The following is a 26059-nucleotide window of genomic DNA, read 5'->3' as shown; positions in this document are numbered from 1 at the left end:
GGAGGTGTGCAGGTTAAGTGCCGGAAGGAGGTTTCACCCCCAGCTCGTCCTATGTTACTGAACCTCTCACCTCCCAGCAGCCTTTTCCCCTCCATAAACCACAATCAGCACTCGAAACTGGTTCAACAGGGCTAAACAAAAACTAATTACAGACTGCTATACAGAGTGAAGTAAGTCAGAAAGAGAAAAACAAATGTCATATATTAATGCATGTATGTGGAATCTAGGAAAATGGTACCGATGAACCGGTTTGCAAGGCAGAAATAGAGACACAGACGTAGAGAACAAACATATGGACACCAAGGTGGGAAGCAGGGGTGAGATGAACTGGGAGCTTGGGATTGACATATATACACTAGCATGTATAAAATAGATAACTAATGAGAACCTGCTGTATAGCACAGAGAACTTCACGGTACAGTGGAAACTAACACAACATTGTAAAACAACTACACCCCAATTAAAAAAAAATTAGAGAATGTGAATGTGAAACGGTATCCAGCAACCTCAGGGAAAGACAAATTGTCTGTAAATCTTTTGTTACTTGAATTAAAAAAAAAATTCTTTTTTTGGAAGTGTGCTTATTTTTTCTTTTCCTGTATATATGGTTTTAACCTCTTTCTCTGCGATTTTCAAAAATGGTTTGAAGCAGGCTATAAGCCCATAATTCAATGACAAAATGCAAGCACTTTTCTGATGATGAGGGGATAGTTTAAACGTTTTCTTTGAATGGGAGAATGTATTTTCTTTACAAGCTTTTAAAATACATTCTTCCTGAATATATTTTAAATATATATTTAAAATACATCGGGCTTCCTAGGTGGCGCAGTGGTTGGGAATCCGCCTGACAATGCAGAGGTCATGGGTTTGATCCCAGCTCCAGGAAGATCCCACATGCCGCGGAGCAACTAAGCCCGTGTGCCAAAAATAAATAAATAAATAAAGTGGAAGATTTCCACACAAAAAAAAAAAATTTAAAATACATCTAAAATATCTTCAGGCTGAAAGTGACTTAATTGTGTTACCTATTTGAACTGGTAAGAGAGTGAGTGAAAATTCCATGAAAAACTGTGTAGGGAGAATTAAATGATTTGTGTTACAGAAATTTAATCACCTTCTTCTGATGAGGACAGGGCTGAGGGAGCTTCAGTAACTTGCTCAGAATTCTCCGAGTGAGTATCGGGGCCAGAATCCAAATCCGGGTCTGTCTGACTCCAAAGCCCATATTCTTTCCTCTGCCTTCTTCGCCTCTGGTGAGGTCCCTCTGTGACCCCCCTCTCCACTCACAGAGTCCCTCCATTCCCCACTCTGCACCTTGGCACAGCGGACAGATGTTTGCATGCTCCTGGAGGAAAGTGGGGCTGATTCTGGGTGCATCCGAGAGAATCCCTCCTCTGTAGGCGTTCTTTAAGCTGACAGGTGATGGCCATAGAGAAGGATGGTTGGATAAAACAAAAGACATGAGGTAACAGTTTTCCTGAAAGACTGCAGCGTGTATCTATTAGAAAAGGTGAAGAACAAACCCATCAAAGTCTGATGGGTTGAAAGTGTTGTGGGTGCACAGAAAAGAGCCAACCTGATTTGGGTTTTACCCTAAAAACTAGGGAGGCACTGCCGCATTTTGGGATGTGAGGTGGCTTTTTATCCATTATGGTAAAGTGTTGTCCAGATGCTTTCTCTCTGCAAACTCCATGGGACCCTTCAGCAAAGGACAAAAGCCCATCTGTTAAGAGGAGGATTTCTTAAGGTGACATATCTCAGGCACCCAGCCCAGTGCCTGGTCTAAGTTTGATGCTAAATAAATGACTGTTTCTGTTTCATTCCCGCAAAAGATATGAGGCCCATAGAATCTTGAGGGAAACAGTTGGTCTGAAGTCAGCACAACTGCCAAGTGTACAATTTCTGTGATGGTGTCATGGAAAGTTTGGGTGGGAGGTCCCTGAGAGACCATCTTTGGCACTTACTCCTTTTCCCCCAGCTTTATTGAGGTGTAGTTGACAAATGAAATGTGTGTATATTTAAGGTGTACAATGTGATGATTTAACATGCTACATTGTGAAATGACTACCACAGTCAGGCTAATTAACACATCATCACTCAGTTACTATTTGTGTGTGGCGGGGATGGGAGGTGGTAAGGACACTTGAGATATATTTTCTTAGCAAATTTGAAGTACACAAGAACTGTAGTCACCGTGGTATATGTTAGGTCACCAGAACCTATTCATCTTATGACTGAAAGTTTATACTGTCAGCCAACATTTCCCTGTTACCCCGACCCGAGCTCCTAGCAGCTACCCTCTGCGCTCTGCTTCTATGAGTTCGACTCTTTTAGATTCCACACATAAGTGAGATCATACAGTATTTGTCTTTCTCTGTCTTATTTCACTCAGCATGGTGTCTTGCAGGTTTCATCCATGTTGTCGCAAACGGCAGGATTTCCTTCTTTCTCACGGCTGAGTAATATTCTATCACATACATGTATATGTGTATCACAACTTCTTTGTTCATTCTTCCATTGATGGACACCAGGTTGGTTCTGTATCTTGTGAATAATGCTGCAATGAATGTGGGAATTCAGACATCTCTCTGAGAAATTAACTTCATTTCCTTTGGATGTATTCCCAGAAGTGGAATTGTTAGATTATATGGTAGTTCTGCTTTTAATTTTTCAAGGAAACTTTATACTGTTTTCCAGAGTGGCTGCACCAATTTACATTCCAAAGAATGTCCAGGGATTCCCTTTTCTCCACATCCTCATCAACGTCATTACCTCTTGTCTTCTTAAAACACCATCTTAATAGGTGTGAGGTGGTTTGATTAGCATTTCCCTGGTGATTAGCGATGTTGAGCTCTTTTTCATATACCCATTGGCCATCTATGTCTTTGGAAAAATGTCTGTGCAGGTCCTATTTTTCAATTGGGATTTATTTAATTATTTGCTATTGAGTTTTATGAGTTCCTTATGTATTATGGATATAAACTCCTTTCCAGATATATGGTTTGCAAATATTTCCCCCATTCTGTAGGTTGCCTTTTCATTTTGTTGCTAACTCCCCTTTAACCAACACCAAAATCTGACCAGAGGGCCTAACTCATCAGAATGTTATTGACACTAAGTTTATAGAGGAAAGAAGCAAATGATGAGAAAACCAGTTGTTGACAAGGATGCATGAATAAGCATAGGACGGTCCAGGCGGCATCCTGTGTTCAGTATTCATTCTTCTCATTCTCAGATGGCCAATCTCTAGTTCTGGAGGGTGATCTCTAAACTCAGAAGGTCAAGGCACTAGAAGTCAGACAAAACCAAGGTAATTCTGTTCTCTGTGAGCCACTCTTAACCAGGACTCCTATATTAGAATGTTTTCTTGTAACAAGGTTAAGCCCTGATGAGCTATAGAGAACTCAGTGAATCAGAACACACTGATCAGGACCTGGCAGGTGCTTTACCTACAGCTGGAGCTTAGGAGACGTGTGTTTATTCCCCGCAGGACCGGGGTTGGGAAAAGATGCACTGCAAAGATGCACTAAGCACAGCACAGCTTTCCGTCCCCTCTCGGTGCTGTCTGCCTAACACCCCAGCTGCTTCTCCTCCGGTTCCTGCACGAGAGGAGGTCTAGGGTGTCAGGAAGTGTGAAGACTCATCTGGCACTAGGTTGAGTCCTTTTTATTTGCCCTTTTGTTTGGCCTCCGTCTCTGATATGGGGAATGACCTGTTATATTTGTGAAGGTTTTCATTTTACGAAGACACGTGGACTGCTGTGGACTCTGGTGATGTAAAGGTCCAGTGTGAGTGGCTGTCTGATAGCTCTTTGTTTCCACAGTCCGTTGACTAGAAAAAGAAACTGTCTTAATCATGCTGTCCCGAGAGGGTCAGGGATTCCTCCGCTTCGGGTTGTGTCTCTGGTGGTGTGTATTCACCCCTTTCTTTAAAGGTAGGTTTTATTTCTGCTTTATCTTGTATTCTCTTTTTAGCTATGTGTATTTACTCTTCTTTTCTAGTTGTGCTTGACTGAGCAGAGAGGTGATAGTTGATGGATAAATATGTAGAGTATCTGCACGGGAATTACTCCTCTTACAGCTGCTAATTAATCTATTCACTTTTAATTGGTTGCCTTAACATGTAAAATGAGAGTTTGGGTGTGGTGGGGTGGGGAGGACAAGGAAACATTGTAAACCATATTTTATTTTATTTTCCCAATGGAAAATAAGCAATGATAATAAAGGGACAGTTCTCTATCCGTCTCTGCTAAGGGTGTATCAACTTCTTTATCTGTATTGAATATTTTTTCAAAACTGTGATTTGTTAGCTGATACAATTCCTCAGTCTATGAACCCTTCCATTTCGTGGGTAATCATCTTCGTTTTGGAAAATGTGTCCTAACAGGAAGCTCATTCATTTTTAAAGTTAAGACTTGAAGACAGACAGCTGCTGGTCTGTCCACAAAGCTGCATCTATCTCCCTGTGCTGTCGCCTTTGCAGGGACTTGCTTGTCAAGACTTATGGAGGGTTTATCTGAAATGTCTCAAAGGAAAAGAAAAGCCTCAAAGGGGGAAAATGGGTAACGGGAGGATTTTTTAATTATCTGTTTTGTGTAGAAATATTTCTATCTTTATTAATTATGATGGCAGAGAATGGTGTTTTACATCTGAAATTATTTTTTCCTGCTGAAATCTCAATGTTTCCATGTTTCCAAATGCATTTGGCAAACAACACTTTTTATTTAGTAATATAATGGCTATCCTCTCCTTTGTTTTTGCCTGATCAGTTGTTAAATCCCTTAAATTCTTTTTTCTTTCAGAGTATAAATCCATTTAGGAAATTTATAGAATAATATTTGATATCAAATTTGAATTCTATAAGGAAGATATAGAGGGGGCATTAATGAGATGAATTATGTCAAATGAAGGCAAGTAACGAACATTTAATGCATTCTTGGGAAAATACAAAGAGATGTGTATTACATTATTGTCTAAAATTTAATGACTGAAAGTGTTATTGTTTAAGAACTTTGGGGATTCTTTAAAAAAACATTTTAAGTAAATTTCTCTTCAACACCTTTCACTCTCACACATCTCCAAGATAACTGAAGTTCAAAGTTGATTTTAGAAAAGAGGAGGGCTCAAGACCTTAATAAAATTACTAGTGATTTGAGTTTGTTGATGACGTTTCCCCAGCTACACACCCTGCTGGTTGTAGGGTAGAGGCCAGTTGGATCAGTACTTTGACAAGAGAGGGCAGGACTTTTCTTTAATGACTGGATCGGTAAGACGGTCAGATCTGCTCCGCGACGTAACTGAACTTCTCAAGCCTGCGGCTGTGTCTTTACGTTTGTGCTGCCTTAGACTTTAGAAGTGCTCCTACCCACAGTATTTTGTTGGCTAGCACACTAGTCCTGAGATGCAGGCATCACTCTTTGCATCTCTGTGGCGTAGGCGAGCAGCGTGGCCGGGAGGGGCAGGCGCCGCGCCCCTGGGGGAAGACGATGCCCGGCGCCCGCCTCCCGGTGATGGAAGCCCCTGGAACCTCCCCGCCAGCCAGCATCCTCTCTGCTTCTCTAACTTCTCCCTCTGTTTGGCCCCCGCAGGCTGTGCAGCCTGTGCATCCGAGGAGAGGCTCTTTCACAAACTGTTTGCTCATTATAACCAGTTCATCCGGCCCGTGGAAAACGTTTCTGACCCGGTCACAGTGCATTTTGAAGTGGCCATCACGCAGCTGGCCAACGTGGTAAGCGCAGGGGGCACTGTGAGCCCTTGGTGGCCCCAACTCTGAGGGGTCTGAGCATTTCCCACTCACTGAATGGGGTAAATAGAGAGATTTTAGGGAATTCCCTAGCAGTCCAGTGTAGGACTCTGCACTTTCACTGCGGAGGGCCTGGGTTCTATCCCTGGTCAGGGAACTAAGATCCCACAAACTGTGTAGAGCGGCCAAACACAAGAAAAAAAAGAAAAAAAGGATTTTAAAATACACACAGACAAAAATCTACAAAGTGCTGCCCTTCAAAGCCGCCCATTGGGAGGGATCCTCTCTTGCCAGGGATGCTGTCATTATTCCGGTTGAGGCGATGTTTTTCTGGAAATGCTCTCGGAACCAGCTTATGAAACCAAGAGGCGAAGGGGCAGTTGAAGGGAGAATACAAAGGGAGCTAACTTCATTGTGCAGCCAGTATGCACCAGTATCTACACTTAGTGGCTGTCGTCTGCATTTTACAGCTGGGGAGAGGAAAGCTCGCCTTCCCAGCGTCATATAATTACAGATGGCGGCACTGTGGTTCAGTCAGACCTGTTCAGCCTCAAAGCTCATGGTCTTTTGACTTCATAGAAGAAGAATTGCTTTAAGTCTCCTGTGTTATAGGAGAAAGAAAATTCACCTTCTTTCATATAGGGTTCCATCCAGCCCTGAAAAACAATGGGAATTTGGAGGTCTTAGTTTAATTTATTGCTACCCTGTTTAAGGGCAAGGAGGACTAGAGTTCTTTCTTTTGAATAATCTTCACGCCCTAGTTGCTGGGAGAGGAGGTGTGGGGCCTGATGCCCTCATGCAGGGCATGGTTTTGGGCTCCAAGGTGTGGCAGGGTCAGGCTGGCCTGAGGCTCTGGACGCGGACCAAATTCCAGGAATAGGCAGGCCCAGGGCATGAGGGATGTCAGGAGCATCTCTGAGACAATGGTGCACAGACAGAGGGAGCAGCCCAGCCCCTGGACGGGGACAGGGGGAGCCTCCTTCCTGGTGCACCTGGGGGAAGACCTCAGTTTAGGATGTGAAGTCTGGGCCCACCACGTTTCTCCAACCTGTGCTTCCCAATGGACTGGGCTGACCCTGACCTGGTCCTCTGGTTTCTAGCCCAGGCTGGAAGTGTGCATATGCCAGTAAATACTGATTAAAAAAAAAAAAAAAAGCCAGATGTTTTATCTCACTTAGATGGGCCCACTCATTTCTGTAACAAACATTTATTTAGTACCTATTCTGATCCCTTATCTCCCCCTCCCCCGTAATAGCTTAGCACTGGTCACCGATCTCCTACCAGGCTGGAAGCCAAACTTGCTAGGGCCTGGGCTGTTATGAATGGAGAACTGAACTGAGTTTCCCCTAAAGTCTGCGATACAGCATCACTTCAAATCCATGATCGATATGCTCTTTCAGGACTTTGTTCCAAAGATGGTGGGTGGGGGACTTCTGAAAATAGATTTTGATATTTGCATTTGGCTGCTATCAGAGATTGGAAAACACACACGTGCTCTCTCAGTTTATATAAAAGAAGCTTATTTCTTTCTTATGCAATAGAAATCTAAAGGTTAACAGCCCAGGTTGATATCAGGTGGCTTCGTGGTAGTGGTTGCATCACGGTGTTCTGTTGCCCAGGTTGTGCACTGTACAACTCCTGAGGATGTCAATCACATGGGCTATGGTGCTAAAAGCATAAACTGTATGTGGTGACAGGGACTAAGGTTCCTTCTATCTTTCTATGTCACCATCCTTACCATGTGATTTCTTCCCTCAGTGTTGCCTCGTGGTTCAGGATAACTGCTGATTTTCACTCATCATATTTCCACATTTGGCAAGAAGCAGGAGGAGGGAAAGGGACAGGCAGCAGACATCTGTGACTTCCTTAAGGAGTTTTCTTAGAAGTCCTGCTGACAGCTTCTGCTTCCTAGCTCATTGATTACTCCTACATGCAAGAGTCTTGAGAATTGTAGTTTTTTCCCTTAATATATTTATTTATTTATTGTCTGCATTGGGTCTTCGTTGCTGCACATGGGCTTTCTCTAGTTGCAGTGATCGGGGGCTACTCTTCGTTGCAGTGCTTGAGCTTCTCAGAGTGGTGGCTTCTCTTGTTGTGGAGCACAGGCTCTAGGCACATGGGCTTAAGTAGTTGTAGCACATGGGCTCAATAGTTGTGGCTCACAGGCTCTAAAGCACAGGCTCAGTAGTTGTGGTGCACAGGATTAGTTGCTCTGCGGCATGTGGGATCTTCCCAGCCCAGGGACTAAACCCATGTCCTCCTCGTTGGCAGGCGGATTCTTAACTACTACACCACCAGGGAAGTCCCGAGAAATGTAGTTTTTTAATTGAAATTTTATTTATTGAAATAATCATAAATTCACTTGCAGTTGTAGGAAATGATAGATCCCTCATATGCTTTCTTTGCCCAGTTTCCCCAATGGCAATAAATACTGTGTCTGTCATTTCTAAAATTTTATTATTTCAAGAAAGCTATACATAAATGGAATCATACAGTATGTAACCTCGTGGACTGGCTTTTCCACTTTGCATAATTTTTTAGAGATTCATCCAAGCTGTTGATTGTGTCAGTAGTTTGTTTCTTCTTTTTTCCTTCCAGTTTTATGGAGATACATTTGACACACTGTACAACACTGTGTAAGTAAGGTGTGCAGAATAGTGATTTGATGTCCACACATCATGCGATGATTGCCACAATAAGTTTAGTGAATCATTTCTTCTCGTCGTGAGCAGTGGTCCATTGGATTGATGGGGTACACTTTGACCTTTTACTGGTTGAAGAACATTTGGGCTGATTCCAGTTTTGGTCTATTATGAATAAAGCTGCTATGAACATTTGTGAACAGGTATTTGGGTGAACGTAAATCTTTATTTCTCTGGGATAAATGCCCATGGGTGCAATTCCTGGGTCACATGATAGTCGTACATTAGTTTTTTAAGAAACTGCCAAGATGCTTTCCAGAGTGGCTGTACCCTTTTACATTCCCACCAGCAATATGTGAGCGATCCAGTTTATCCACTGCTCTGCCTGCACATGATGTTGTCATGATTTTTTATTTAATTAATTAATTTATTTATTTATTATTTATTTTATTTATTTAGGTATGAAATGATATCTCATTGTGGTTTTAATTTGCAGTTCCCTAATGACTAATGATATAGAACATGTTTTCATGTGCTATTTACCATCTGCATATTCTCTGTGGTGAAATGTTGTTCATGTCCTTTAGCCTGTTTTCTAATCAGATTGTTTGTTTGTTTGTTTGTTTTTACTGTTGAGTGTTGAGAGTTCTTGCTATATTTTAGATACTAGTGTTTTGCCAGATATGTGGTTTGGAAAAATTTTATCCCAGTTGGTAGCTTATCTTTTTATCCTCTTCACAAATTATCAATTTTTCTTTTAATGTGTCATGCTTTTGGCATCAAGTCTAAGAATTCTTTGCCTTATCCCAGATCCTACAGGTTCTTTTCCTATTTTTTTCTAAAAGTTTTATATTTAAGACTATAGTCTATGTTGAGTTAATTTTTGTATAGATATGAGACCCAAAATTTTTAATCTGTGAGTGTCCAGTTGCTCCAGTACTGTTTGTTGAAAAGGCTTTTTCCAATGGAACTGGTTTCGCACCTGTGTGAAAAATCACTTAAACATATTTGTGTGGGTCTTTTTTTAGGTCCTCCGTTCTGTCTCATTGATCTATGTGACTATCCCTCCACCAATGCCACACTACCTTGCTGACTAGATTCCATGGGATCTCCTACGTAGGCAACCACATAATCTGCAAATAGAAATAGTTTTATTTCTTCCTTTCCAATCTGTGCCTTTTCCCCCTTTTTCTTGCCTTATTGCAGTGGCTAGAACTTCCAGTACTGTGTTAAGTAAGAGTGGTGACAACAGACATCCTTGCCCTGTTCCCAGTCTTAAGGAAAAAGCATTCAGTCTTTCACCATTTTTTTCCTTTTAAAAAGGGTTTTATTGAGATGTAATTGACATACAATAAACTGCATACATTTCAAGTGTATAATTTGATATGTTTTCTTCTTATTAGTGATGTATATATGGCAATCCCAATCTCCCAGTTCATCCCACCCCAACCCCCCTGCTTTCCCCACTTGGTGTCCATATGTTTGTTCTCTACATCTGTGTCTCTATTTCTGCCTTACAAGCCGATTGATCTGTACCATTTTTCTAGATTCCACATACATGTGTTAATATACGATATTTATTTTTCTCTTTCTGACTTACTTTACTCTGTATGACCGTCTCTAGGTCCATCCGTGTCTCTACAAATGACCCAATTTCATTCCTTTTTATTTTCACCATTTAGTATAAAGTTAGGTGTAGGTGTTTTGTAGATGCTCTTATCAAGTTGAGGAAATTCCCTTTTATTCCTAGTTTTTACAGTTTTGTTCTTTTGGCCACCCACGACACCACGCAGTTTGCGGGATCTTAGTTCCCTGACCAGAGATTGAACCTGGGCCACTGGAGTGAAAGGGCAAAATCCTAACCATTGGACCGCCAGGGAACTCCCTTCACAGAGTTGTTTTCTTTTTTTTGAAATTTTTGTTATAAAACATTTAATGTTAACCTACAGTACAATGTAAACTTTTATGAAAAAAATTTAAAGTACACTATATTTCGTCAGTAAATTATCACATAACTATTCAGGTGCAGTACAAGTTGGGGCACTGCATCCTTTGTGGATGGACTTCCTATTGCTGCATCCTTCACAAGTCCTAAAAAAAACCAGTGGTAAAGTGGAGCTCCTTGTTCAAGCACCAGATAATACTTCCCTGATTTTGCATTCTGGGGGTTATCACTCCTTCCCACAGTTATTTTCTGTAACTTTTTCCTTGGCCTTGGCACCATTAGCAATTTTCATAATGACTACTCGATTGAGGATTCTAGGTTCTTTTTAGCTTGTTCTGTTTTTAGTTTTGTTTTTTTTTTTAAGAAATATTCTCCATTGGCCATCTCTTATCCAAACATCATAATGGAAGCAAGCAAGGAGAAAGAAGTATTCGCTGCGGGAAATTCTGCAGAAGTGGAAGAAAAGACTGAGGCTGCAGAAATTCGACTGACTCCAATTGGGTGTCTCTGCTTGGTCATTTCCTATGGAAATTCAGCCGAATCTACACTTTTAGCCTTGGGAGTGCAGAACAAAACTGGAAACAAGTGTTTTTGCTTAGTTGATGACTTGCCTGCCATTTGGAAACAGCAGCTGAAATAATCAGGAGGTGGTTTGATAAAAAGAGCAAATGCTTGCAGATCACCGGCTTCTCAGTATTTTCTCATCTGCAGGTCCCATCAGGTTCCCAGAGGTCCTTGGGAGTAACATACAGATTGTACTGGTGCTGACAAAATGTGCATCTTTCATAGAAGAAAGGATGGCAGCTAGACAGCAGATCTAGGTCGGCGTGAAGACAGGAGCTGGGTCTGAGTAAAGCAGGGATGTTTCAACACGGACTAGGAAGGAACATCTGCTTCAGGTGGAGCCTCTTGAAGACTAAAGTAAATGGAGAGGCCATCCCAAGGGTTGCACCGACATGAACAGACTTTAATACTCTGGCATCTGGTCTCCTTCACTGAACAAGTCATCAAAAGTCAAGAGGCATAAAGGGCACTTCGTAGAATAAGATGCAGATTGAATTATTAAGGAAAAAAATTTACAACTTCCCAAAGAGGTGTGGGCAAGATACTTGGTACACCTAGCCTGGCAAAGGTCCTTAATACCCTCCTATGTACTGCCAGGGAAACAGCTATGACTTCCAGATAGGGAGGGCGGCTCTGAGTTAAGTGGAAAAATTTCATCTTTGCATGGTTGTCAGCAAGTAGAGTGGAGAACATGGTTTATCCTGGTATTCACTCCAGATACATTTTATGACAACAGTCAGATAGCAATTTCCCACTCATCTGGCCTTGGGACAGCAGGAAATAACGTGGAAGAATAACAGGCAGCCAGGAGCAGAATGATATTTTCCTGGAGACGATGCTGTAGACACCTGTGCCAAGGCCACTGGGAAATTCTCAGGCTCCCCAGGGATACCCATGGGGCTCTTCACCCTGCCGCTTGGTGTTTACCCCAACCACTGAGGGTGGCAGAGAATGGCAGCCACATCATTGCTACCTAAAAGAATGGTCCTTAGGTTTTAGCTAAGCAAGAGAAAGCCTTTGGAAACTGCAAACCCAGCAAGTTATGCCTTATCTTGATATGAACCCTTGGCCTCACAGCATGCTAGGAAACTGTGGGAACTTCATTAGGCTGCAGCGTTACGAGTCTGCACCAGACCAGCTGCAGAACACTCTGGAATACTGGTCAGCTCATGCTGACATCTGTTAATACATGGCCTGGCCCATGTACCCATTACCATAAACTCAACTACATATAAGACATCCAGAGGCTAAGAACCCCTACTGCTTCAACACAGCAATAGAGGGAGAGGATTAAAAACCTGCCTCCAGCGGGTGGCTACATCAAAACTGAAACACTTCACAGGGTTTTCACTCATAAATTGATGAGGAATTTTGTCAAATCTTTTTCTGCATCAATTGATATGATCACATGATTTTTCTTCTTTAGTTTGTTAATATGGTAAATTACATTGATTAATTTTTGAATGTTGAACCAGCCTTGCATCCCACTTAGTCGTGGTGTAAAGCTGTTTATACATTGTTAAATTCAGTTTGCTAATATTTTGTTGATGATTTTTGCATCTAAGTTCACGAGAGCTATTGATCTGTAATTTTCTTTATCGTACTGTCTTTGTCTGGGTTTTGTGTCAGGATAATATTAGCTTCACCAAAAGATTGGGAGTTTTTCCCTCCTCTTCTATTTTCTGAAAGAGACTGTGGAAAATTGATATTGATTCTTCTTTACATATTTGGTAGAATTCTGCAGGGAAGCCTACTAGGCCTGGAGGGTTCTTTTCCAGGAACTTTTTAGTTATAAATTCAATTTTTAAATGTCTATAGGGTATTTAGATGATCTATTTTATCTTCTTTGAATCTGGAGAGTTTTTTTTTTGACCTTGCTTTTTTTATTTAAATTGAAGTATAGTTGATTTACGGTGTTGTGTTAGTTTCAGGTATACAGCGCAGTGATCCAGTGAGAGAGAGATATACATATAATTATGTAATATATTAATATTATATGAATATTATTGTATTATTAATAATTATATAAATATTATATATAAATACATATAATAAATATATTATATGTATTTATATAATTATAATATACAATTAATATATAATGTATACTAATTATATGTTTATATATTAATATTAATATATAATTATATTAATTGTATATTATATTATATATTAATTACATATTTATGTATTAATATCAATACATAATATATTGATTACATATTATATATTAATATTAATTATATATTAATTAATTGTATATATTATTATCTATAATATACATTTTATATATTATGTATTTTATATACATATATTTTTTAGTTGGAATGTAATTGCATTACACTCTTGTACCAGTTTTCGAGGTACACCAAGTTCAATCATCTGTATTTATACACATATTCCCATATTCCCTCCCTCCCTCGACTCCCCCCCACCCTCCCCATCCCAGTCCTCTAAGGCATCATCCTATATGTTATATATTACATATTATATATTCCTTTTCAGATTCTTTTCCCTTATAGACTAAATATTAAGTATAGTTCCCTGAGCTATATAGTAGGCCCTTGTTTGTTACTTTTGTGGTTTTTGAGGAATTGGCCCATTTCTTTTAAGTTGTCAAGTTCGTGATAAAATTAAACTTCTTTATAGTATTCTCTAACTTTGTAATGGCTCCAAGATCTGTAGTGATAGCTCCTGTTTCATTCCTGATGTTGGTGATTTGTGTCTTCTCTCTTTTTATTTTTGTGAGTCTTGCTAAAGGTTTATCAACTTTGTTGTTTTTCCCCCCAAAGAATCAGCTTTTTGTTTCACTGATATTCTTTCTTATTTTCCTTTTCAATTTTGTTGATTTCTGACTTTATTTTTCCTTCCTTATACTTGCTTTGCGTTTATTTTGTGCTTCTTTTTCTAATTTCTTGAGGTAGAAACTTGTGTTATTGATTTGAGACTTTTTCTCATTCCTAATGTAAGCATTTAGCTGTAAATTTTCCTCTCAGCTCTCTTTTTAGCTGTGCCCCTCATATTTTGATATATTGTGTTTTTGTTTCCGTTCAGTTCTATATATTTTAAAAAATTTCCTTTGAGACATTTTCTTTGACCCATGAATTATTTAGAAGTTTAATTTCAACAGGCTTAGAGATTTTCCTGTTGTCTTTTGGTTATTGATTTCTAGTTTGATTCCATTATGGCCAGAAACACACTATGATTCCAATTCTTTTAAATTTGTTGAGGTTTGTTTGATGGCCCATGGTGAGGATATAATCTATCTTGGTTAATATTCCATGCATGCTTGAAAAAAATGTGTATTCTGCTCTTTTTGAGTGGAGTGTCTATATATGTCAATTAGATCCTGTTGGTTGATTATGTTGTTCAGATTTTCCCTATTGTTGCTGATTTCTGTCAAGTAGTTCTATTGGTTGCTGAGAGAGGAATACTGAAGTCTCTAACTGTAATTGGGGATTTGTCTACTTCTTGTTTCAGTGCTATCAGTTTTTGTTTCATATGACACTCTGTTGTTTGGTGCATATACAGTCAAGATCATTATGTCTTCCTGGTAGACTGATCCTCCCATCATTATATAATGTCCCTCTTTGTCTTTAGTAATTTTTTCCTCTGCATCTACTTTGTCCAGTGTTAACACAGCAATTCTTATCGGTGTGTTGGAGGACACTTGTTCGCATGTGGAGCACCAGAAGTCCCTGTGGGCCACATTCACTGTTGTCACTGGGCCATGGTGAGGTCTGGGAGTGACTGTGGTGCAGTACAGCCCAGAAGCTCTGCTACCAATGCCCTTCTAGAAGACTCTAGGCCGTGTGCTGCTGTTTGAGCCTCAAGCGTGGCCTTAGAGCACCAGAGAGCTCTACACAGAAGGGTGTTTACTGCTGCATAGAATGATCTTGGCCACAAAGTTTAATGAGTGGATGATCTTCAGAGCAGGTGTATTTCCACTGTCCCCCTCATGGGGCCAGGACAAAGCCCCTGCCCAGTGTTTTTGATGCCCTGGCATATCTGAAATGACAAACCTGAAGGCTTTCTGAATGTAGCCCACCTGGCCTTTCTGACCTCAGTCTATGATTCTGTTGCTGCTACTCCAGAACGTAGTCCATATGAAATTGTTACGCTAATCCTTTAATTCAACCAGGTGTCAACGAATTTATTTTCCCAAGAAGGATACACAGGGAGATGGTCCCAGGAGTGTGGGGTGGTGTTGTGGCTTTCTGGTCTCCTTCGGCTGGGCTGTCTGATAGCAGTTCCCACGGCCATTGGTACAGTCTGGCAGTGGATGTAGAATGGGACTTTCCAGACCACATTCTGACCCATAAATTTGGCTGACACCTCTGAGGGTGTCCGTCCTCCATGAAGCAGGTGCACACCACCTGGAGCTTCACCAGGCTGTGGAAGTATAGATGGGGAGACAAGGGTATCATCAGGATGATATTGCAAACCGATTTTAATTCTCTGAACACAACGTTCTAATTCACAGTGTGCACTAGTTCTCTGAACAGTGTATTAGTGGACACAGAGGAAGCAGTCCTTGGAAGATGCTTATGACTGTTACTTCTGAGACCTTTCTGGACTGCAGAACTAGTCCATCCCTGACTGACAGCCAATGAATTTACTGACATGGCCCCTGCTGGAATCTGTAGGTCACAAGTTGACCCTCCTATGAGCAGAAGACACTGTCCTTAGACTTGGGTAATTGTAAAGTCATGGACAAGCATAGTCCATTTCTTTGCTTGCCCTAACCAATAGAAAACCATGAAGGTAACTCCCTTTGTTGACATTTTAAAACACTTGGGCTTATCATGACTTGACACAAATCCCTTTGGAAGGAGGAAGCTGATGAGGTCTCCAGAAAGCATTTTCTGGGAGGCATGGAGAACTGCAGAGCAGCTCAACGAACCAGAGTGTGCTGGTGTTCAGCCCTGACCATGGTCCCCTCAGCTGTGTGAGCTGTTTACTTTGGAAGGTGCTCATGTGTCTGGGGAAGCAAGGTTGGGAAGTTTTGGGAACCCACTGCTGGCCACTGGGTGACTGTCAATAACCTCCGAGTGTTGTGCTTTGTGGCTGCTGAGGGTTCTGGATGTGTCTTCAGCAGCTACTCCACTGAGAGGTGGTAGCTGCTTAGGAACATATTATATATTTGGGGTGTCAGCCTGGAACGCTTTTCTTCGACAGACCCATGGCTCTTAGCAGGTCATTTAGGTACCTGCTTAACATGCCTCCTCAGAGGAGCCTTCCCAGATCATCTAGTCTAAAAGAGACGTGTGTGTGCGCGCGCACACACACACACACACACCACTCCATCCCTCTTTATTTTTTTATAGGACTTATCACTATCTTACATCATATCATGTATCTATTATTGATTTTCTCTCTCCCCAGCTAATAGCTTAGACACACATAGGTAGGGATATTTTCCATCCGGGTTACTTTTGTAGCCCTAGCATGTATAGTAGGTACCATCATACAGTAGGCACTCAATAAACACTTGTTAATGTATGATTGAAGCAGTTGGCAGTGGTTTGGGCGGGAGTGGGGATGTGTTGTGGGGAGGGGCAGGTTCCACGTGGTGAGCTGAGGTTGACATCTCGACTGGCAGTAGGGCTCAGGACCCAGAGCCCAGAAGGTGCTGGGGCGCAGCTGGGGGAGAAGACAGCAACAACAGTGACAGCCATCACCATCCGTAGGACTTCCTCTCCCTCCCTGTTTCTCACTGCCTCTCCTCTCCCTTCTTTCCTTTCATGGGATCAGAAGCCTTCATGGGCTGCAGGGGTCAGAAAGACTTCACAGAAGAAGTAGGACTTCAATCAGATTTGAAAGGCAGTTGTAAAGCCACTTTTCCTTTCAAAGTCAACAGGGTTGGGACCAGTGTGGAAATATTGTACTTGTGGTTGCTTTTTATATGTTGCCTTTTCAGTCTTCTTCGTTTTCCTCCATCAGCCTGAATAACTCAGATTTGGCTCTTTTTAGTTGTAATTTTTGCTCTGAGATTCACTTCTATTAGCAAGTACATTCAAGGCTAAAAAATATTGTTTCTTCTTCCCAGGATGAAGTAAACCAGATCATGGAAACCAATTTGTGGTTACGTCAAGTACGTGTCTATGTCACATGTTATTCTCTTGGAATTGTGTCACTCGTGTGTTAGTTTAACAAACATCCAGTGGAGAAAATCTACCAGCATTCCCTCTTTCCATCTCCAGCTTATGACAGAGCATAAAATATTATCTAGCTCCAAAGCCCAAAGTTCAATCTGGTAACAGCTGGCTGGGTGCAAGCTTCTCCATGCAGAACCTAGTGACATGTTCTCTCCGACTCTGTCCTTCCTGGCTTCTGCTCTCAAGTCTCCTATTTTTGTCCGTATCTCTAGCTCCAGAGCCAGATGCTTGTCCACTCTTTAATCCTGCTGTGGGTTAGATTTCCACCACCTGGTTTTATCAGTCATACCATCTTGTTCTTTCTTCCTGTCTTAATTTTTTATGCAGAGTTTGTAACAAACCTATCATCGCACACTTCAATTATCTTTTTAATATTAGAAATGGATTGCCATAGAGATTGAACAGAATCCATGGAATATGGAAGCTAATTAATAATCAATAGATACTTATCTAATATCTAGTAGCTAATGTATATTTGCCCAAATCAGCTCAGCTACCTTGTTCCCCATGGATATAATCTCCCAACTTTTGGTAGAAACCAATGTACTCTTCAAATAAGAACTTTTTCAAAAAGCTGTTCAATCAACATAGAATTAATATTGGAAGAAAGTTAAGAAGTTTTTTAAGCTCTTTATTGGAGTATAATTGCTGTACACTGTTGTGCCAGTTTCTGCTGTACACCAAAGTGAATCAGCTGTATGTATACATAGATCCCCATATCCCCTCCCTCCCGTGACTCCTTCTCACCCTCCCTGTCCCACCCCTCTAAGTCATCACCAAGCATCAAGTTTATCTCCCTGTGTTATGCAGCATCTTTCCACTAGCTATTTTACATTTGGTAGTGTATATATGTCAATGCTACTCTCTCACTTCGTCCCAGCTTCCCCTTGGCCCCTCCCCACCGCCCCCCAGAAAGTTAAGTATTTTTTAAAACTGACTGCTATTTCCTTTAGATCTGGAATGATTATAAATTGCGCTGGGACCCAATGGAATATGATGGCATTGAGACTCTCCGTGTTCCTGCAGAGAAGATCTGGAAGCCTGACATTGTTCTCTACAACAAGTATGAGCATCTGACAGCCAGTCTCTTTCCAAGGTCGCCTTTGGGACAGGCTGACCCAAAGCACAGGGAGTATCACTAATGGTGTCTGATTTACTTTGCAGTGCTGTTGGCCACTTCCAAGTTGAAGGCAAGACGAAAGCTCTTCTTAAATACGATGGCATGATAACCTGGACTCAACCAGCTATCTTTAAGAGTTCCTGTCCTATGGATATCACTTTTTTCCCTTTCGACCATCAAAATTGTTCCCTGAAATTTGGTTCCTGGACCTATGACAAAGCTGAAATTGATCTTCTAATCATTGGCTCTAAAGTGGACATGAATGATTTTTGGGAAAACAGTGAATGGGAAATTGTCGATGCTTCTGGCTACAAGCACGACATAAAATACAACTGCTGTGAAGAGATATACACAGACATAACCTATTCTTTTTACATTAGAAGATTGCCAATGTTTTACACCATTAACCTGATTATCCCGTGTCTCTTTATTTCATTTCTAACTGTGTTGGTCTTCTACCTTCCTTCTGACTGCGGCGAAAAAGTGACACTTTGCATTTCGGTTCTGCTCTCTCTGACTGTGTTCTTGCTGGTGATCACGGAAACCATCCCATCCACGTCTCTCGTGATCCCCCTGATGGGCGAGTACCTGCTCTTCACCATGATCTCCGTCACCCTGTCCATCGCGGTGACGGTGTTTGTGTTGCACATCCACTACCGCACCCCGACCACACACACCATGCCCACGTGGGTGAAGGCACTCTTCCTCCGGCTGTTACCCCAGGTCCTGATGATGAGGAGGCCTCTGGGCAAGATGAGGGAGACAAGGTCTGATAAAGTGGTCTCCAGTAGGCCTGCCAAAATCAGATCTGATCATCGCAGAGAGCCCAAGCTTCTTGAAGAATGCCGCCACTGTCGTAAGTCCAGTGAGCTTGCCACCAGCAAGGGCCAATTAAGTCACCAGCCTTTACAGTGGATGACTGAGAATTCGGAGCCCTCGCCTGAAGTCAGAGATGTGATTGATAGCGTTCAATTCATAGCGGAAAACATGAAGAACCAAAATGAGACAAAGGAGGTAAATGTATGTCTCTTCTAGCCTATTCGCCCGCAGCAGACCTGGGGGCCCTGCACAGACACGTCAGATCTTCAGTGTGAGGTCTGGGTGCAAGATGGTCAGGGAATGGTGCCCTGGATCCAGCCGTGTGAGGATGCAATTACAGGTGAACTCCCCTTGGGAGGGGGTGGGGTAAGGTGTAGCCTCAGAGCAGGTCTCCCCCTCTAGAAATGTCAACTCAAGTGAAATCTGGTTAAAAATAAACACTCAGGGCCACCTTGGTTTATTAAACCGCGAGCCCCTGCATAAGGAAGGGTGGGAGACTGAAAAGCCAGCCAAGGAGCAGGAGGAAAGGCTGCAGCTCGCATCCCACTTCCTCCACTTGGCAGGGATCCAGATGCTGATTGAACGAGCCTCAGGGATATTTTTAGCATCAGCACAGTCTGCTCCTGCCGCCCAGAGTCTAACTATAGCAGCTCCGACCTCCCCATCCTCCAAAGAGAGAACTCGGGAACTTTATGCCAATTTTCCAAACCATCAGGATGCCTAGCTGGGGGCCTCTGAAAGCTCGTGCCAGGAGTCTGGGTCTGACCTGATGGCAGCGGCCAGCATTTTTATCTCCTAATGAAAGGACATCGCAGACCTGAAGTGTGCCCGTTGGTGCCCGTGTGGACACTGTGTGTATGTCATACAGGTGGGGGAGGGGGTACATCAGAGGCAGGTGAGCCCAGGACTCCCCTCTGTGGTGACACCTTCATCAAACCTGACTTAAGAGCCCTACCACTGGGTAGGGCTCTTGGAGGTTGGGAACAGGAAGGACATGAGAGATGTAATGAGCTCTCCCTGACCAGCATGATCCCGAGGTCTAAAGGGCCACTGGTACCTGAAGAGGGGCCCATCACACCACACGTCCTACACTCCCTCCCACTCCGACTCAAACCCATTTCCTAGACTTGCCAAGGGTCCAGAATGTTCCCTGGTGCCCATGACAAGAGTGGATGAAAAATGTAGCTGGCATTTTTCAGTGAACAAAGGATGTTGCAACCATCAAGCCTGCAGTCACCCCCAACTATGCACTCTGAGGGGTTCAGGATGGAGAAAGCAGGAGACTGGTCCTAGGTAGCTGAGGTGCATATCAAAGGAATGATTTCCATGAGCTCAGACTCTTGCATCTTCTCATACATAGAAAAGCGCTAAATTCCTTAACTGAGATGTCTGATTTTCTTTAATTAACAATAATCTTTTTTTTTGGATAGGTTGATAGGCTTTTTTTTTTTTTTAAAAGCTCTTTATTGGAATATAATTGCTTTACACTCTTGTACCAGCTTATGAGGTACACCAAAGTGAATCGGCTGTATTTATACACATATCCCCATATCCCCTCCCTCCCGTGACACCCTCCCACCCTCCCCGTCCCAGCCCTCTAAAGCCTCACCCATCATCGAGTCGATCTCCCTTTGTTATACAGCAACTTCCCACTAGCTATCTATTTTACAGTTGGTAGTATATATATGTCTATGCTACTCTCTCACTTCGTCCCAGCTTCCCCTTCGCCTCCCGCCCCCCCAACCCTGTGTCCTCCAGTCCATTCTCTGCATCTGCATCCTTATTCTTGTCCTGTCGCTGGGTTCATCAGTACCATTTTTTTTTTAAGATTCCGTATATATGAGTTAGCATACATTTGTTTTTCTCTTTCTGGCTTACTTCACTCTGTATGACAGACTCCAGGTCTATCCACCTTTTTTTTTTAAACTTAAAAAAAATTGAAGTATAGTTTATTTACAATGTTGTGCTAATTTCTGCTGTGCAGCAAAGTGACTCAGTTATACACATATATACATTCATTTTTCATATTCTTTTCCATTACGATTTATCCCAGGAGGTGGGATAGGGAGAAGCCAGGATATATAGGCGGTTTTGTAACAAAGATCCGGGGAGTGGGAACATCAAAGGATTATTGCTTCAGTCAATTGCAACAAAATGCTCTAGCAATAGTGATCTTTTGATGTTCCCACTACCTGTTCTTTGTTGCAAAACCTCCTATACACCCTGGCTCCTCCCTTACCTCTTCAGGGCAGTCCCTCAGAGCCATCTGAAAGGCTGCCTCCCAGGCTTGAAGTCCTCAGGAAATCCACTGAATAAAACATAGTTCTCAACTTTTAGGCTGTGCTTTTTTTTTTCCAGCCAACGCAAACCTGGAGCTATCTGAGCAGCTCTTTTTGGGGTGCTGCCTGCTGTCAGGAGAAGCCATGTGCACCCATGTAAGCCTGCTTCCTCTGCAGCCTGCTGCCCCAGGATGGGTGGAGCGCACACGCCCACCCTCTGCAGATGAACACGGAAGTTCTCTGTGGGCTACAGAGGCGACACGGGTTAACCAGAATAAGAGGCATATTTGCTTTAGAAATTGCCAGGAAATCTTCTGTGGAAAAGAAGCAGCTTATTTATGTGACAGAGCTTATCTCCCATGGTTTTGATTTTTTTTTTTTTTTTTTTTTACAGTTGCTTGACATTTTTTGTCTTTCAGGTAGAGGATGACTGGAAGTACGTGGCCATGGTGGTGGACAGGGTCTTCCTGTGGTTGTTTATAATCGTCTGTGTGTTTGGAACTGCAGGGCTGTTCCTCCAGCCACTCCTGGGGAACACAGGACATTCGTAAGATGGATTTTCCCTTTATCTTCAGAAACGTACCAGACACTGTGTTTGTTCTCTGTTCCCCACCACAAGGAAAGGACTAGAAAGCTTCCCACCAAGTTCCCATCCAGATGGAAAAAGAGGACTTTACTGCCAGTTAGGAGCCTGGTTGCCCTCTCCAGGGCACAGAGGGGTACCTTGAGATCCCAGTGTCCGGGATCTGATGCTAGAGCCCAGTGCTGGCAGTGCCCGCAGGCTTCTCTTGTCTGTACACGTTTGACTTCTGGGGACATGATCCACCCACTGTACAGCGAACCGTGGATCAAAGTCAAGCCACGCTAAAGCATTCTATTGCTTTTCCAGTTCATGTGCTTCTCCGTATAGTGACGCCCGCCAGACGTGAAACTCTGGACCTTGGACTTGCTGACCTCCGCATCAGCTGTGAACTTGTGTACGTTTGCTTTCTCCTGCATGTCTCTGTGATGAACAGCACGCACTGTAGCATTATTTGGTACATGAATTGATAAAAAATAAAGAAGACAGCCTACCCAGCAGGCTGTATGTACTCCCCTTTTTAAAATTTTTATCAAAGTGTAGTTAATCTTCAATGTTGTGTTAATTTCTGCTGTACAGCAAAGTGACTCAGTTATACACACACACATATATGTGTGTATATATATATATATTCTTTTTCATATTTTTTCCATTATGGTTTATTGCAAGATATTGCGTATAGTTTCCTGTGCTGTAGAGGAGGACCTTGCTCTTTATCCATCCTATATATACTAGTTTGCATCTGCTAACCCCAAACTCCCAGTCCTTCCCTCCCCCAGCCCCCTGTATTTCATTAGCAGTCACCTGTCCAAAGACTTGAGTGCTGGCCAGCACTGTGCTAGACATCGCCATGGTCACTTGGAGCTTTGTAGGAAAGGTCACAAACACAGAGATCTCCAGGTCTAGGTACCGCGTGGGGAATGTTAACCAGAGCAATGAAAATAGAGCAGGATGTGATTTATCTGGCCAGACAGACCTGAAGCAGCCTTTGCTGTGGGTCCAGAAGGTGTCTCTTCTCATCAGTAGTTTTCATTTGTTCTTTATAGCTGATACTGAAAATAAAAGTGTTCCTTCTCTAAGAAATGGTGATTGCGTACCTTTTGGAGCAATTCCTTTTCTGAAAGGGAGAACCTTGGGTATTCTGTTTTATTCTACTCTCATTTATTATCTTATTTTTTTGTATACACTTACTATAACGATTTTAAAGATGCATTTTAAAGTAGGAAAGAAATCTACCCTAACACAGGAAGTAATTTCATTTTGCCTTTTCCGTTCTAGTCCTTGTCTAAATGCACACATAATTTGACACCTCAGTTTTACCTTTTGACTTTGTATTTTGCTATTTTCTTAATATCATGTTAGCAGCATTTCTCTGTGATGTTACACAGTCTTGAAGTATAATTTTTGCAATTGCATAACCTCCATTGTGTTGATACACTACAACTTCTATTACTGATACTGACCAGGGTTCTTGGCTTTCCTTTAATCCATAGAAATTGATAAGAAACCAGACAAGAAATTCAGGCCAGGCTTCATTGGGTCTCCTGAGGCTGCAGGAGTGAATGAAAACAAGTAACAGCTTCCCTTGCTCAGTCCCTGAGGGGGGCAAGCTGGTTTTATATGGGGTGAGGGTAGGGGTGTGTCCAGGGGCTGGCAGAGGGGTGGCTTATGTGGTTTTCTCACCCATTTGGTGCTGTGTGCAGGGGGTGTGCTCAGACCTGTGCTTTTGCTCCCAACACCCTACTTTTGCTCCCAGCTCTTCAGAAGTGGCAGTTGGGTTTTTTTGGTCTTTTTGTATTTTGTTGTCCATAATTTGCCCCAACTGCACATGTACCCAGTTATTTTTAGTCCCTTATAGTTTCTTTGTATTTTGTTGCTCAAGGAGACATTTGTCCAGGTACAAGCCCTGCACCAAAGGGCCCCAGGTCCCAGGTCCCAGCCTGTCTCATTGCCACGTGCTAATTCTTCCTTGTCTACCTCATTCTGGAGCTTAAGGCACAAGTTACTCTGTTTTAAAGTATTTTTTACTCTCTTCAAGTCATCTGATTGTAGTACGTCTATTTTATCTATCTTTACAGAGGGTTGCTTGTTTCTTGATACTTTTTTTTCCTATTAAGCCAAATCACTATTTTGTGTCATTGTTTAAAAGTTATAAGTGCTGTAAATACACGTAACAAAATGAACCATCATAACCATTTTTAAGTGTACATTTCAGTGGCATTAACTACATTCGCATTATTGTACAGTCATCACCACCACCCATCCTCAGAACTCCTTTCATCTTGCAGAACTGAAACTCTGAACCCATTAAGCAATAACTTTTTAATTTTTTTGAGGAACTGCCACTCTGTTTCCCACTGCAGCTGCACCATTTTACATTCTCACTAACAGTGAGCAAGGGCTCCGTTTTCTGCACACTCTCATCAACACGGGTTAGGTTTTTAATGGTAGCCATCCTAATGGGTATAAGGTAGTATCTCGTGGTTTGGATTTGCTTTTCCCTAACGATGAGTGATGATGAGCATCTTTTCATGTCCTTTTTGGCCATTTGTATATCTTCTTTGGAGAAATGAGTATTCAAGTCCTTTGCCCTTTTTAAGATTGGGTTATTTTGTTGTTGTTGTTGTTGCTGAATTGTAGGAATTCTATATATACTAGATATCAACCCCTAACAGATATAAAAATAAGACTTTTAAGAACTGCAGACCAGGAGGATGAGAAGAAAGTGCTGCCAGCCAGAGGCAAGAAGCCCTGATCCTGACTTCTTAGCACATTCTTTTGTGCATGCACAGACATCAGCCTTCCCAGCCCAGTTTTCCAGAAGTGGCCTGGTGATCCTCAGGGGCAGTGGGGGTCTTGTTTTCACAAGCAAACAAACTAGCAACATACAATTTAAAAGAAATAAGTATTTGAATAAAAGAGGCATCACAGCATGGAAGTGTCTTTGTGTATCTGACCTGTAGAATCAATGACTTGGAGAGATGGAACGGAACTCATAGATTATTTAGCAAGACTTTTTATCTCAAGAGGTAGAGTGGCTTCCCCATGATCACAGAGCTAACAAATTCAATTCTCGAACCCACATCTCCTGACTCTTAAACCATTTTCCTGCCCCTGGATAATTTAGTCTCTCTCATGAGATGGGAATCGAAAAAGACAGAGAATCAACTGATTCAGCACATCTCTTCCTCTCTCATCTCCTTGCCCTCCAAGGTGCCAGGGGAAGCACCTTTCACTGTCAGTAATCAGAAACGAAAGCTCTGAAATGTAAATCATGTTAGAGAGAAGCAGCAGCAAATGGTCTCTTAGTTTAGGAAGGTCAGGACTACTAGTATCAAGGTTTATTTTAGCGGGGACGGGGGATACAAAAAAATTTTTTTTAATTTTTATTTATTAATTTTTCTATTTTTTTACATATGAGTGTATTTATGTCAATCCCAATCTCGCAATACAAATCACTTTTGTGGACTGTATGTGAGTCTTCAGAATGAGATCAGTCATTGCTGAGTTGAATCGCAGACATTTTGGGGAATATAAGTCCCAGGTCAGACTGGAAGCATCCTAGGGTTTCTTCTCCCTCACTGACCCATGTGTTCACGCTTCTCTTGGCCGAGGCAGCAGAGAGAGGGCAGAGAAGAAAAGCCTGGACCTTAACAGATGATGAAGCTTATAGAGACTGACCAAAGAGGGGCCCATCACACAGGTCTGCTCGCTGCCAAGAGGCTGATTTGCCCCCACTGGGCCCTGGGCCTTTGTCATCCTGCTGAAAGTGGGCTTGAGTGCTTGATCTGCTGATTTTTCAGGATGAACTGAAAATTCAGTTTTTTATATAGAATCTCCTGGTTTTAAAATGTGGCAACTAAATTAAGAAGCATAAATAAAGTCTCGGAGTCAGCTAAACAAAAAACCTGCCTGTAGGGCTGTGAGTTGGCAGCTAAACAGACCGGGGCTTGATGCTTTCTGTTGGGCCAGGTCAGGCAGGAGGGGCAGAGTTGGGGGCAGGGGGATGTTGGGGTGGGGGCGGGGCCAGGTGGATTCTGGGACTGTGGAGCACCGTCTGAGGGCCTAGAGAGCGTCTACATGGGCTGCCCCACCAGCCCCAACCTCCCCCAAGGCCTAGGGTGTGCTCTTGGGTGTAGTGAGGGCACAGGGAGGTGAGAACAGGGGCAGCTCCCCTTGCCTATGCCACCTTTGACTTTGGAACTATCGT

General features: G+C 42.3%; 1 protein-coding gene across 1 annotated transcript; it reads left to right on the top strand.

The window, feature by feature from the left end:
- The first annotated feature begins 3803 nt into the window (after nucleotides 1-3803).
- Nucleotides 3804-22360, top strand: CHRNA6 (cholinergic receptor nicotinic alpha 6 subunit). The gene is made up of 6 exons (XM_057697149.1): nucleotides 3804-3934; nucleotides 5588-5727; nucleotides 16943-16987; nucleotides 18005-18114; nucleotides 18216-19185; nucleotides 21689-22360. Exons 1-6 carry the CDS (start codon nucleotides 3856-3858, stop codon nucleotides 21818-21820), a joined length of 1476 nt encoding a protein of 491 aa, XP_057553132.1. The 5' UTR covers nucleotides 3804-3855; the 3' UTR covers nucleotides 21821-22360.
- Nucleotides 22361-26059: the final 3699 nt, after the last annotated feature.

This window comes from Hippopotamus amphibius, chromosome 10 (assembly GCF_030028045.1).
Source record: "Hippopotamus amphibius kiboko isolate mHipAmp2 chromosome 10, mHipAmp2.hap2, whole genome shotgun sequence".
NCBI classification, from domain to species: domain Eukaryota; kingdom Metazoa; phylum Chordata; class Mammalia; order Artiodactyla; family Hippopotamidae; genus Hippopotamus; species Hippopotamus amphibius.
This window is presented reverse-complemented; position numbering and strand designations above follow the sequence as displayed.

What these genes read in the sequence shown, in the direction of transcription:
- CHRNA6 (XM_057697149.1), top strand. Translation starts at nt 3,856, where the DNA reads ATGCTGTCCCGAGAGGGTCAGGGATTCCTCCGCTTCGGGTTGTGTCTC. An exon ending in TCACGCAGCTGGCCAACGTG is followed by an intron (nt 5,728 to 16,942) that starts GTAAGCGCAGGG and finishes TCTTCTTCCCAG; the next exon opens with GATGAAGTAAACCAGATCAT. An exon ending in ACCAAAATGAGACAAAGGAG is followed by an intron (nt 19,186 to 21,688) that starts GTAAATGTATGT and finishes TTTGTCTTTCAG; the next exon opens with GTAGAGGATGACTGGAAGTA.